This window comes from Paramormyrops kingsleyae, chromosome 16 (genome assembly GCF_048594095.1).
Source record: "Paramormyrops kingsleyae isolate MSU_618 chromosome 16, PKINGS_0.4, whole genome shotgun sequence".
In the NCBI taxonomy this organism is placed as follows: Eukaryota; Metazoa; Chordata; class Actinopteri; order Osteoglossiformes; family Mormyridae; genus Paramormyrops; species Paramormyrops kingsleyae.
The window spans coordinates 13189078-13204579 of NC_132812.1; the positions used below are offsets into that span (position 1 = coordinate 13189078).

At 37.7% G+C, this 15502-nt stretch overlaps 1 protein-coding gene across 1 annotated transcript in view; it reads right to left on the minus strand.

Moving 5' to 3' along the window:
- Nucleotides 1-4496: 4496 nt before the first annotated feature.
- LOC111838565 (titin-like) overlaps nucleotides 4497-15502 on the minus strand; it is a 167507-nt gene continuing 156501 nt past the window's right edge. The window contains 7 exon segments of the mRNA XM_072700231.1: nucleotides 4497-5742; nucleotides 5824-6099; nucleotides 6667-6820; nucleotides 6903-8992; nucleotides 8995-12942; nucleotides 13032-13622; nucleotides 13727-14032. Of these exon segments, the coding sequence (XP_072556332.1) occupies nucleotides 5450-5742; nucleotides 5824-6099; nucleotides 6667-6820; nucleotides 6903-8992; nucleotides 8995-12942; nucleotides 13032-13622; nucleotides 13727-14032 (7658 nt within the window). The 3' untranslated portion in view covers nucleotides 4497-5449.

A 15502-nucleotide genomic window follows, 5' to 3' on the forward strand; every position in this document is an offset into this window, starting at 1 on the left:
TCAACTTAAGTAGTTTGCAAAGTATGACCACAAGAACATTGGAAGTAACAAGAACTGGAAATATTTTTATGTGAGTCATTTTTGGTGAAATAGTACAATACTTTGCTAGGATTTATCTGTATATACCAACCATTTTTACTATCTATCTATCTACCTATCTATCTATCTATCTATCTATCCTTTTCAAGATGCGCTGCAGTTCTAATGTTTCAAAGCAGAAGAGCAGACAAGGCCTTATATATATATTACTTCAGACCCAATAGTTGGATCATTACGGTTCACCGACATTATGCAGCAATAAAGTGATGTCAGCTGAGTACCTGAATCTACTGAATGGCCAGGTTATCCCAGCAATGGATTTTTTCTTTTCTAATGACATGGGCATATTCCAGGCTGATAATGCCAAGATTCATTGGGCCTTAACCCCATAATAGTCTTTGAGATGCACTGAAGATTTTACGGAGTGGTTCAACCCACCTATCATCAATACAAGATTCATTTCTCTTGATGAGAAATGAATGCAAATCTGGATGAAAAAAATGCTGAGATATTGCATTAGCACGTGGAAGCAATGCATTGACGAATGTGCACCATAATCACACCTGAAGGCAAAATATATAATATACACAGGCACACACATTTGGTTTCTATCCAAATCTTACCTCATTTTCTGTCTTTGATCTATCAGCTATTGGGCATGTATGAATAACACATGCATGGCACCTTGAGAGAAATTTTAAGGCCAAATATCTATCCATCCAATGAAATTTTTCATAATTGTAATTATTTTCCCAGGACAGGATGACAATGAGCCTTGAGCATACCAAGCATGGGGCGTAAGGCAGGAATACTCTGGAGAGGACGCTAACAGTCACACACTTTGGCCAATTTAGCAACACCAAATGCGACCATGTGTTTTTGGACTGCCGAAGAAAACCACTTCAAAAACAGGGAGAACACAATTTAAACAAAATAAAATGGTCACTATTGTTTTATAGAATTATTAAGGCAAGGTCTTAAACTACTCTTCTGTGGCTTAAAAATACATTTCGTTCATTTTCTGCAGTTTCTTTCCTAAAGAAAACTACCAAATAACTTGGTAAGTCATAAATTACACCACTACTCTTGTCCACACACTAACATTAGGTCACCATTTTGTAACTGATTCACCATTAATTTACAACATTACCAAAGGAAATAGCTGAGGTTTATATCTATAGCATTAGATGAACTATCATAATATGGCACTGGTTACAGCAAAAAGTTTGCAGCCTATAAGAGGAAACAGCAGTTTACCATGTTATCAAGGTACTACAAGAAGCAGGTGATTTACTTTACAAAACAAAGCAAATCTTTGGAGACCCAGCAGAGAAGGAAGGCAGCTGTTCTTCTCCAGCCCTGCCCATAAAATGCTGGGGCCCTCAGCCAAGTCAACTGTGACTGCAGCCAGAACTGTAAGGATCAGTTGTGTTTCTGCTTAAGGGAGGGAAATGGCTGGCTATGTTAAGCTGTCCTGTCAGCAGGCCAAAAAATTTGATCATCAGAGAGTGTGGCCACAGGGAGTGCAGAAACATTATGAGCATACATCAGAATAATTTAGTGCCAATTCTATGTTTTCCTGCCACCCACAAGATGTTCTAAGTCCTGTTGAATACAAATTTTACAGAAAAAATACAGAAAACACAGATCTGATTCATATGGTTCACTGTGGTGGTGGAGAGGCATTTAGTATTTACGAAAGTGTTCCTTGAACTTATACTCCATAGTTGTGGTGACCATAAATTGTATTGTTTAAAATGCTTGCAGCAATGTAGACAAAACAAAAAAAATGATGAAGAAGTTGAAGGAAATGCATGTTTTGAAAGAAATATGAAACATGTGAATGTCCTTCAGGAGGATTCGGGATGGTGACAAACACTGAACTTGAACTGTACCACCCATAATACAGAAAGAGACTTTGATAGAACATGCTGCCTGGACTCCAGCCATTAAAGATCAAGTATGGACTAGCTCCTTGACATTCCTACTGTATCACAAGGAAACCATAAGCGACGAGGACTCTTATGATAATGGATAATGGAGAGTAAGGAAAACTATTATAATGTCTTCCTTTGATTACTCTAATTTGATCAATTACTGAATGGCCTTTGAAATATCATTTGGTGTATTGTAAAGACGTTTTTTTGTACTATTACATTCCCTGTGCCTTGAAAGTTCTTTATTTTATTTTTTTAAATGCTCCCAGTTTCCAGTTCATGAAAATTTAAAACCACGTTGGACTAAAAATGTCACAATAATGCATGGATATTGTTGAAGCTTCCTATATTTATAGGAGAGGCAGTTTCAGAATCAGAAACACTAATATATTGATGTACAATGTGGAAAAAAACTGAATACTTATTATACAATTTAAAAATCATTACATTCTGATGTAATGATTTAACTTGATTTTTCCCCTTATGCTTCATAAAAGTAATTAAAGTAACAAAGAAATACTCACATGGTACAATAGCTACAAGGTTGTGTCTAATAATTTATGGAAGAACTGAGGTTGAGTTAGTTGGCAGAGGCAAAATAGATTCATGTTGGGTCCTGCTCTGTACCTCAGGTATGCTGTAGTCATGCTCAGACTTCTTGAATAGAACTCATTTACTTATTTTTCTTTTCCAAGAAACATGAATAAAAAAATAAGAGTAAACTGCACAGAAAATTATAATTTCAAATTTTTAGCAGTGTGATACAATTCCTTTTTTTAGAAAAAAGGTTTGAAGTGGAAGTACAGCATTAGAAAATATTTATGAGCAGCAATATCACCACCATTGTGTGCAAGTTTTATAGAACAGTAAAGATTTCCAAATAATCCCAATATGAGTCTAATAAAGCAGCCAATTTAAAACTTAGTGTTGGCACAGCTGTTTGCCACCCCTTGTGTATTGTTCATCAATGCAGGCACTGTACAGTGCTCAAACGAGGTATGGGCTGTTGGTGGGTCTCTTGTGGGGGTAGGATTTGTGAAATGGAAAACAGCCAGATGATTAGCAAATCACTTCACTTTTTTATTTTTCTCATGATTTCATTTTCAAACAAAACTAATGGAATTTTAAAAAAGCATTTAATATTAAAGGCAATTAGCTGCCTGTATTTCATCAAAGTATGGTTCCAATATATTCACAAAGCAAAGAAAAACAAGCTATTCGCATACTGAAATGATCATGATCATTACTTTAAAGAATAAGTCCATGAACATAAATGTTCAAATGATATGCATAATTTTAGACTGTAAGATGTAAGACTGTGAGATGTTGCCAAATAGGAACACCAAGTTATTTTGTGATAAAGAGTTATATTTTTATATTGTATGCTAAACTTAAAAATAAGGCTTTTTCATTACATAATGAATTACCCTTGAATTTCTGACATGAGGTCAATATTTTTTTGACACTTACTTGGAACAGAATAATATATTTTCTTCACACAGTTTTAGCATCTTAGATTTCCTGAAGGCATTTCTGGGAGTAGATATTTTAAATGAATATTCAAAAAGTGACTGTGGAGACACCAAGCAAAAAAGGGGGGCAAGTCACTCATTTGAAATGTGTGTATCAGTGTGTCATAAATTTCACAGGTAAAGAAAAGGGAGGAAAATCAAAGCTATTTTTATTTAATTTACTTTTTTTTCAGCAGACTTCTATTGTCCTGCAAGACAGATTATTAATCTAAATGCATGTGTAGTTTGACAATAAAGAGCATCATGAACATTTCAGTAGTATATTTGTTTATTTGTAATAATCTATACTAATACTAAAAAAACATATAAATTGTTTGTTTTTGGTTGAACTCAGTAGGTTTCTAAAATGGTAAGACCAAGCATTCCAGTGCTGTTATACTTCTTGTGTTCATATGAGGCCAACATCTGCAAATTTTGTATCTGCTGCCAGCTTCCTTTCAGTCAATGCTGACCCTCAGATACCTGTTCCAGCACAGACTTGCAGCTAATCCTCTTAATATAGTTTGGAAGAGGAAAAAAAAAACAGTATAGAGTGCTACTGCCTTTTACGGAATAACATACGTTACGGAGTTCTGTTGCCATTTAAACACATTTAACTGTCCAAACTGAGGAAAAGTGCACTGTACTGTATGTGTGAGATCAAAGTGCCAGGTTAAACTTATAAAATAAAATATGGCCAATAAGCACCGGATACTCTACACCAATAAGCGAAATTGAATGAAGTGGGACAAAAAGTGCTCGAAGACTGGTTCAATGTAACATTGCTGTTATTTTTCTTGCAAAATTGAATGAATAACTGTATCTCACCATTATAATCACTAATCACAGTGGTTATATTCTGATAATAAATCATTTGGCTAAACAATGAGTATACCACGGATAGCCACAAAATAATATTTAATCTGATATAATGTGGGTTAAGTGTGTTAACCATGAATTACTTCATTACACTTTGAAATATGGAACAATATCTTCAACATAACAGAGGTGCTGAAATCGTGCTTTATTGAAGTTACAATTGTTAAAACCCAAAACATTGGTAATTACTGCTATTTCTAATCATTCTGTTTGATAAAATCAAAGCACAGACATCATTGAAATTTCAGAGTTTAACACAGCAGATGACATTGCTGTGGCACAATTCTTTAATGAATGCCTTCACTACTTAAAACTTTAACACTAATACTAACATACAAAAACAGATATACATGCACATAAAACTAACCAACAGTCCTTTAAGAGGAAACACTGATTCCACAAGTCTTATGGCCAGATGTTGTTTTTAGTAAATTAATTGAAACAGACCATTGACAGAAATTATATTCATCATATTCTATAACACACAAAGTGCAGGCCGCTCACACTTTGAGCATGTCACAAGAAATGGTGGTTTGACACAGTCAGTCTGAACACAAGGCCCAGTTGTGCAGCTTACATGAGGGTAAAATGCAAACAGCACTCAGGGTCTTATGCACATGTAACATTTCTAATACTAATATTGCAGTCATACAATGTATAACATTGTGTCAAGGAGCTGACCAAAAAACTTCAACAGGGAGCCTCTGTACCTGTTGAGGCAAAATTAAAACTTCAACTTATTGTTGAGGCACATTATTTAGTTTTGAATGTTCTATCGCTTTCCAGGATATGCATTTCATGTATATGTGTGTATATAAGATATATAAGACACACACACACACACAAAACTCCTGGTCAACAATTGGTTTCATTAGATTCATTGACGCTGCTTACATTTCTCATAACTGACAAATCCAGCTATATACATTATGTACATATTGCAAATGATGCACAAAATTCTGGCAGTTCTTCAGTATGGCACATTTTATAATAACTACAGCTTAAGTCAATTTTAAGGATACTCCGATATTTGAATGATTGTGTGTGTGTGTGTGTGTGTGTGTGTGCGTGCGTCTGTGTGTATTAGCAAATAATGACATTTACTGTTGCAGTGTCAGAGCCAAACTCATTGGATAGTTTAAGGGTGTAAGATCCAGCATCATTTTCTTTCACACTAGTGATGATGAGGGTGGTGAGATCCTCAGTGGTCTCAATATTGAGCCTGTCACTTTCCTCTGTAGAGGGTAATGTAATCCCTGAATGTGTCCACTCAATCTCAGGCAGGGGTTCTCCAGAGAAAACACAGGCTACAGTAAGAATCTTTCCCTTCTCAATGCAGATCTCTTCAGGAAGTGTTTTGATTTTTGGTGGTAAACCTGTTGCAATGATAAAAGTTAGTCTTAACATTTATTTGGGAAGACTAGTATTGTAGGAAGGTTATAGGTTGTTAATCTTACCTTGGGTAATGGCTCCTTTAGAGGACCCCTCTATTTGTAAATGGCTTGACATTTCCATTATACTGCTAGAGCTCAATGCTATTTCCGCTGTCAAAGACTGCGTGCTGTACGCAGACGCACTTGCAAATTTCATTTCGGTTAAGCTAGTGCTTCTGAAGGAGGTCTCCTGCATGGAGGCAGCCATGTGGACTTCCTTCGCGGAGAAACGTCCAAGCATACTAGCAGCCAATTCATCTTTTTCTAAAAGTACACTTTTATCAGGTTCTTCAGTCAGCGCTGTAAAAATACATAAAAAACAGGTGAACCCAAAAGAATGATTTAAATGGATAGTCAGTCTACTTGCAAATATCTTCTTGTTATGATGTAGCATGTCTAACAACATGTACATGCCAATCCATAACTCATTCTGTCTGTTCTGTGTTAGTCAAGGATAAAATAAACAGTACGGCATAATGTTTTCCTGTGATCCTGATCAGGTTAAGCAGTTGGAAGATAGACGGATGGCAGATTATGGACTGATAATTTTTCTTTTCTATTTTGATACTAATTCATTTATTTGTTCTAATTAAGAAACATAATGTTATTCATCTAGGCCCTTTTGGCAAAACTTCGGCTCTGTCTTATAGGATTTCCTTTACTTCTAACTTTCTCCCAAATGCCCATCATTTGCAGTTGTTAACCTATCCTTACTCTCCATTACAATAAAGTACTCCCAATAATTTCATGCTAACTCTGCTCAATACTTTTCCACAACATTGTATTTTGGCATTTTATCCCCTATACAAACCCTATGAGTTTAGTCATTATGAGCATAGTCAAGGAATTCATCAAGAAAAACCTTACCAAGTACATTTAATGATGCAGTAGCTGAACATTGTCCATGAATATTCTTTGCTTTTATTGTATATTTCCCACTGTCTCCAGTAGACGCCTCTTTAATCTCTAGTGTATATATATTTTTAGAATGACTCTCTTTTAGGTTGGATGTCCACAATACCTGAAAAAGAACCATTATGAGTTATTTTTGAAAGTTTTTTACCCCAGGTAAAAATGCATTTTCAGTAAAGTTTGCTACCTACCTCAACATTGTCCTTAAGCCATTCAATTTCTACAGGGGAACCTTCATGTAATTCACATGTGAAAATCACATTTTGTCCTTCTTTGACATTCTGAGACTTTGGTAGAATACAAAATGAAGGTCGTCCTTCAGGTTTTGCAGAAAGGGTTGTATGAAAGTGACATTTTACAATTCCACTTTCAGTTTTAGCTTCACATGTGATTGTTCCCTCTTCATGCTGACTGATATTCTTGATGGTCAAAGTTTGATCATTCTCAGACATCCCATATGTATAATCTTCTGAATTAACCAACTCGTTTCCATTAAGGAGCCATTTTACACAAAATACTCCAGGGATTTCTGCTTTCAGAATAAGGGACTGACCCTCAAACGCTGTTACCTGGCTATGAGTTACTTTAATTTCTGTGTGAGATTGAACTTCTTCATGAAAAATCTCTGGTTTTATTTGCTCTGTCACCTTCTTCAGTATATGAGACTCTGAAGGAGCCTCTTTCTGAGTTTCTATTTGCGATTCTTTATTGGCTGCGAGACTTCCTGAGGTTGGCTTTGTTATGGAGATGTCTGTTTCCTTTTCATCTAAACATTTATTTTCCTCCAGAAATGTTGAGATTTTTTTCAATATATTTTGAAACACTTGGCCAACAAATGAAAATGATGTTTTGGACACCCCTCCTTCAGAAATAATTTCACAAGTATATTCTCCTTGGTCACTCTCAGTAATATCACTGATATTCATACTGCAAAGGCCATCAGTAGAAGTATGGAAATAGTAGTGCCTATCCTGTGTCAGGTTAATTCCATCTTTGTACCATATTACTGTGTCTGTAGAACCTTCAACAACACAATACATAATTATTTTGTCCTCAGAAGCCTTTGCATTAAGCTGATTTACAATCTTTGGAGGCTTTTGCACTTCTTGAGATTCTTCTTCTGGTGGGAACTGAACCTTCACTGGAGATAAAGATGGTTCAGGAGGTGTTTTTACAACAGATGATTCTTCAGGTGACTTATAAGAATCTGGGGATGAAGCATCTGAAATGTCTAAAGGTTTCATCTCAGATTCTGAAGACTTAGTCCTTGTTTTTGTGTCTGCAGATGACTCGACATGCTCTTTGGTGCTGGCTGACACTGGTGACTTGGATGGAGAAACTGCTATTTTCTCTTCATCAGTTGACATGCAAATTGTTAGTGTAAATTCCACCTCTTCATGGCCATCCGAATTCTCTACAACTACTGTGTAGTTGCCTTCATCAGATAACTGTACTTTCATTATTTCAAAAGCTGACTTGTACTGTGATGTGATGATGTGGTAACGGTTAGATGAGACAATTTCTTGACCTGCACGCCTCCAGGTAACACTTGGTGATGGATCGCCATCTACATCGCAAATAAATTCAACAAACTGTCCCTCTTGTACCATTAATGATTGAGGTTTTTTAAGTATTCTAGCTGGCAGAATTGTTTTCACCTTCTCTTGTGGAGTTATTTTCTCTAGTGCTGTAGTTTTCTTTTCAGTTGAAGCATATTCTTCACATGAACTTACTGGATGCATTTCACTCAGCTCTAATTTAGTTTCCTTCAACACTATAAGGGTTTCAGATGCAGAAACTGGTTTAACAGAGGACAAATGGTAAAAATCAGTCTTGGTAATTTCAGGAACAACAGCTGGGAGAGATTCCTCATCTTTGTAATGGGATGAATATGCAGAATATTCACCTCTTGAAACATCTAAAGTGCCATAATCTGAGGCCTCTCCCTTGTAGTTTGTGCAAACAACACGATAGGTGCCACTGTCCTCTTGTTGGCAGTCAAGTACCTCAAGAGACAGAACTCCACTTATGTTTGTAAAACAGAATTTGCTACTCTCTTGAATCTGCTTTCCATTGTGGTACCATTTAATTTCAGATTCTGGTTTGGCTTGCACATTTAGAGTAAATTTGGTTTTCTGGCCACAAGGCACACGATGAGAATGCATTCTGACAGTTATGCGTGGGGCATGGTCAAGGCTGAAAGGTTGCTGAGTCACAACTTCATATTTTCTTTCAGATTTCAGAGCAGCCTTTTTTGCCGCATATGTGGCCATTATGTCAGTTGTTGTACAGTATGTTTCTCAGGTAATAATAATTCACCTAAAATCGGACTACTGGTGCGTGTTCTCTCAGAAATCTTTGATATCCTTTCTATTGTTTCACTCTCTTCCTCTCTAGCTTGAAGTGTACTGCCAGATTGTACATTTCCAGATAAGGGATGCACTAATTCACCATGTGAAGGCAATAAAGACCTACTAATTACTTGTGTAAAGGGGGAAGGTAACAAAGCAGATGGATATTCAGTTTTTTCCATTTTTTCTTCAATTAATGGTGAAACGTGAACCTTACTTTTTTCTTTTCTTGACAATTGGATTTTCTCATCAAACTGCATGCGCTTCATCTCACTTTTGTAAGCACAATGTCTCTGCATTGAAGCTATTGGACGAAGAAGTTCTTGATCTTCTTTGTCTTCAAGCACTCTTTGGTTTTGTCTTGGAGGTCTATATGTCACCTTATCATGGCGTTGGCGCAGATCAATATAGCTTGGTCCAGTTTCATACTTAGAGGGAATATGATATGAGTCATACGTTTCAACATCTTCTACTTTCTTCTCCTCAGATGTCATTTTCTTTGATGGGAATTGACGCAATGAAGACAATTCAAAGTCCACAGAACTGAAAGTAGAACCTGAGAAGCCAAGCTGGAGCTCCTCCTCAAAGCGAAGCCTTTCTTCTTCAGTTTTTTTCATTGATAAATAGTCTTGAACAGGCAGAAGAAACTCTTCATCTGTGAGATCACAGAGGGACCTTCTTCTTTGCCTATAGTAAACTTCAGATTCTGGAGATGATGCACGATATCTTCCTGGCCTTACAGTTTCCAAGTCATCTTGTGAAAACTTAGGAATGCGCCATTTAGGCTTGTACTGATCCTTGATTCTTGGAAGTGGCACAACATAGTTCTGCTCCCACTTTGATAAACTAATGCGTTTAAGCCTCTTCTGAACAGGTTTTTCCATTCTCTCAGGCATGTCATACTGATCCCGGATTTTCTTATACCATTTCATGTCTGAATAAGGCACAAAATGTTTGATTTCCAGGTCTTCTTCCAGGGTTGTTGGAGCATGGACACGAGGTTGTGGAATTTCATATGGCATATGAAGTCTCTTGTCCTCTGCTCTCATCTTTCCTTCTTCTTTTTCCTTTTTATCAACAGCTTCAATCCTGTCTTTCTTTGTTGATATTTCTGGTTTATGCATAATTAATGCTTCTCTTAAAGCCTCTTGTGCCACTGGAGTAAGTGGAATAACTTCACTGCCAGAAAGAATTTGCAACAGTCTCACCTTCTTCTCAATTTTTTTCTCCTCAGGACATGTCTTTTTCTGTTCTTCAGTATCATATTCTTTCTTGACATGAGTGAGACGATGTACCTTTAATGCGGCTTGACAACTTGCAGATCCAGCGGAGTTTGTAGCAATGACTCTATAGGTACCAGAATCTTCAGGAAGTGTATCTCTGACATGTAGAACATAATAATCAAGCCCTTCATGAATAACCTCAACTTGTGGTCCAAATGCTAATGGCATTCCATCTTTCTCCCACTTCAGCGAAGGTGACCCTGAGACTCTCATTTCAAAGCGGATACTTTGACCCTCTTTGCACTCTGCATTTGCTAGCAAGCGCTTGAACATTGGCCGTAGTGTATTATCTGATGGTGCTGGGCGAGGTGATACAGTAAGACGTGCCTTGCAACTGTCATCTCCAAATTTGTTGCGGGCTAAAACTGTGTATTCACCATCATCCTCTGTTTGTACATTGTGAATTATGAGCTGATACAGACCTTTGTCATTTATAAATGTATATTTTCTGTCATTATCCCCTGGTAAAATCTTTTGCCCAGATTTTAACCATGTAACCCGAGGCTCCGGATGCACAGTTATTGTTACTGCAAAACGCACATCCTCACCAACGTAAGCAGCCCGATTGTATAGAGGTAAAGTAAATTCAGGGGGTCTCTGAAGCAGTCTTTCTGTATCCACCCTACGTTTTGCTTTCTTTACTGTGCGTGCAAAAAAGAAATCAGAATAAGATCTTACATTTTTGACAAATAGCTCTGCATAGGCACTGTCTTCACCATATTCATTAATAACTTTGCACCTATATGTCCCATCATCTGCTCTGCTAATATTTTCGATAGATAAGATAGTTACTCCTTCATCATAACTAATTTTATATTTTTCGCTTTCCTCAATTTGTCTAACTCCACAGTACCAAGTCACTTCTGTGCTACTGTCATAGTTCTCAATGTGACAGACAAATTTTGCATGCCCGCCTTCTTCAGAAACAGAATGCTTAATCTGACCAGCTCGTGGGCCATGTTCATATGGTGCAACTTTAACTTTGCTCACTGTGACTCCTCTTTGACTTCTTAGAGTGCCGCCTCTAGCAACACGAGCAGCTGAAATAACAACATTCCATTCCTTTTTCACTAAGGTCTGGTAATATCTTTTGTGTCTTGTTGTCTTTATAGCTTTAGAATTGTATTCTTCTATATTTTTTCGAAGCCAGGGATGTTCCAAAGCTTCAGAAGCAGTCATCCGATGTTTACGCTCCTTAGTCAGAAGACGGTCCACAAAATCTAATGCTTCAAGACTGGATATCTTAAGAGTCTCTTCATCAAAAATGTATTCAGCATTTGAAATATTTTCAATTGTTTGCTGATAAGTATCTGCTATGAATGGATTAAGTCCACTAAGAAGTATGTACACTAGGACACCAACTGACCACATATCAGTTACAGTGCTAACCATTTCATTCCGGTGGATTTCTGGTGCACAATATTCTGGGGCAGTAAACTGGATCCTTATGGTTTCCCCCGGTGTAAGGTATTGAGCCTGGCCCATCTCAATTATCTTGATGTTAGAGCTACTACTTTTGGTGTAGACAATATTTTCAGGCTTAATGTCAAAGTGCCCATAGCTCTTACTATGTAGAAACTCAAGAGCCTCACATAACTGTCTGACATACGTTACTATTTCTCGTTCTGAAAGTTCAAAGTTGGCTGCCCCAATACGTTCAAATATATCCATTCCTGAGGTAAAGTCATGTATCATGACTAATTCTTCTGGACTTTCAAAGGACTCATGAAGACACAGGAAATTCTTGTGTTGAGCAACATTAAGTGTAGCAATTTCTTTCTTCACCAGTGCTTGATCTGCACCTTTTACTTTGACAAATTTAGCCATGAATGTCTTCTGTGTACTGTTTTCGACACATCGGTGGACAATACTGAAGTGCCCACGTCCTAGTTCCTCTGCAATCATGTACTTATTATGCAGAACTTCAGTTTCTGAATGTAGTGCTTTACGCTTTATGACTTCTCCTGTGTCGTCAACTTCCTCATCATAGCTCAGTGCTCTTGACTTATCTTCTTTTGTTACAACTGGATCAGTTGGTTCAGATGGCTCACTTTGGCCAAATTTATTTTCTGAAATGACGCGGAATTGGTAACTTGTTTTTCCAAACAGGTTAACAACTGTATAATGAGTGTCACGAGCTTGTGCTACACGAATCCATCTCTCAGCTGTGGTAGCGCATTTTTCCACTATATAGTTAGTGACTTTACTTCCTCCATCATTAGCGGGGGCACACCAATTCAGAGTGACAGAATCCCTAGACACATCACTGACTTTGAGACCTCTTGGTGGATCAGGTACATCTGCAACATAAAGTTCCACTGTCTGTTGATCAATGCCAAATCTGTTCTTTGCGCAAACAACATAGAAACCGGCATCCTTCCTCTCAACTCCATTGGGGAATATTAGTGAAGTAAAAGATCGCGTTACAATAACTTGATAGTTCCCATTGCTATCAATGAGGTCTTGTCCCTTTTGCCATGTTATTACTGGGTCAGGTTTGCCACTGAATGGAATCTTGATACTAATGACTTCACCACGAAGGGCAGGAATAGATTCTTTGTTTTGTATATGCTTGGGCAAGTGAATCTTTGCAGGAACTATGGAGAAAAGCAAGATAAATTTATCAATTACTGCAGCACTAAAAAAAATGTTGGAAGAAAACTACACATATTTATGAATTACTTACTTTCAACATCAAGTGAAACATTTGCAGAAATTGAGCCTCCTTGGTTTGTGGCTCTGACTTGATAGACAGTGGAATCCTCCTCATCAGCAGCAGATATGACAAGCTGATAATAACCACCTTTGCGTTCCTGGACTTTAATTTTTTGTCCATCAGGCTGAATTTCTTTGCCACGCTTGTACCATTTGACAACAGGTTTAGGCTGTCCACTGATCTTGCAAACAAAAGTTGCATTGCTCTTGTATTTAACACTCATGTTTCTTAATTCCTCCTTAAAGGCAGGTGTGTGAATAGCTACATCTGATTTTGGAACAACACGGGCAGACACTTCACTATAGTCACTTTCTCCCCATAGACTGTCACATTTAACACGGAATTTGTATTCTGAGTTTTCAACAAGCCCATTTACAGTGTATACTGTTTGATGGATTTCATCTGTAGTTACTGAGATCCATTCATTCTCTTTTTCACATTTTTCCAGGCAATAATTTTTTATTTTAGAACCTCCATCATTCAGCGGTGGTATCCAAGACACAATACAAGAATCCTTTGTCACTCCACTAACAACCAGATTTTGGGGATTTCCAGGTTTCTCTGTTAAAACAAAATGATCAAAAATGATCCTCAAAAAAAGTTATCCTCAGGTTTATAATAGATACATATCACTTTCCATAACCATGTGGTATGATTGTACTTACCTAACTGACTTTTAATAATGACCACAGAAGGAATCTGTAATGGATCACTCACTCCATATTGGTTTTGAGCAGAAACACGAAAGTAATATCCGGCACCTTCATTGAGATTTGGAATTCGACAAGATGTTCCAGAGACTGATGATGACACAAGATTCCACTCTTCACTAGAGGTATCTTCACACTTCTCCACAATGTAGTTTGTAATCATTGCCCCACCATCATCTGCAGGTGGTTTCCAGCTAATGATCACAGAGTTCTTTAGCAGGGCTTCAACAATTATTGGTCCTTCAGGTGTACCTGGTTTATCTAATGAAATCAATAAATATATATAAATAATACAAATATGCATACATATCCATCATCCAACTTGCTACCCAGTACAAACTTCTGAGGAGCCCATGGGCAATTAACCTAACTGTATATCTACACACACACACACGCACCAACATGTGAACACAAAAAGCTCTGGAAAAAAATTAAGTGACCACAGTAAAATTTTAAGTTTCACTCATTTCTGGCAGGATTTTGGTTGTTCCCAGTGTCTCAGGTTTGAAGTCGTTCTTGTTTATGTTACGGACGCGGTACAGGCGAGCCGGAAAGCAGGCAAGCTGAGCCGGACTGACAGGCAAACGGGGTTTATTGAGTACAGACAGGCAGACAGGGTCAGGTCCAGGCACTACGTCGGACAACGTCAATGACAGAACTCGGGAATACAGGTACAGACGCCGACTAAATACACCAGGCGGGTAGGAAAGAACAAGGAACAGGTGATGACAATCGGGTAGCCACACAAGGTAATGAGGGGGGCGTGGCACACACGAGGATCGGACGAGCTGGACGTAACAGTTTACTGCTTTGTTAGAAATTTCAAGCCTGAAAGCAACCTGCTGTTTAGCTTTCTCCCAGCAGGACCAGGATTAAACCAGGACTTAAAATTAATTTATATATACAGTGGTACCTCAGTTCTCAAACTCATTAGAACTCGAATTTCTTAAAAGTCGAACCAACCAGTTCGAAAAAAAATTACCTAGAACTCGATCTGAATCTCAGAAGTCAAACCGTGAGCGCCGACCTACAGTAAGATAACTTGTACGTGTGGGGAAATGAGTCACGCGGCACGTCTCTCAGCGGAAACAAAGGGTAACGCTTCAGTCTCAGCCTCGCATTCACTGTGATAGCATTGTGCATGTTTACACTAGCTGAATACATATATTTAGACAGTAAAAATACATTTAGAAAATGATAGACAGTAACAGTAATTATTATTATATAATAAAATACATTTAAAAATAAAGATTTCTTACTAATTATTTTAAAATTAATAATAAACCATTAATACATTTAATCATAATAATATTGTCGTGCCCAGTGGGGACAGAACGGGGACGGAACGGGGACGAAGGCGCAGACGTCAGGGTATCGGGGAATACGGGGTTTAATTACAGATAAGGCAGGCAAAACGCAGACGGACAATACAATGACTGGACTGGGGAAACAAACTGAAACGCGGACTAAATACAGAGGACTAATGACAACAACCAGAAACAGCTGATCACACGGGGATATCGCACGGGGATTCCACACGGGATTAACGAGGGGGCGTGGCACACGGAAGGAGCGGACAATCGGGGCATGACACATTGTTTTTTTTTTTTACTTTACACATTGTTTGGCTACATTTATTTTCTCACTTTAAAAATTACTGTTTTGATAAATGTGCTTAAATGTCTTTAGTACAGTATATGCTTTTCTTGTTTTGTCCGGTTCATTTTGTGT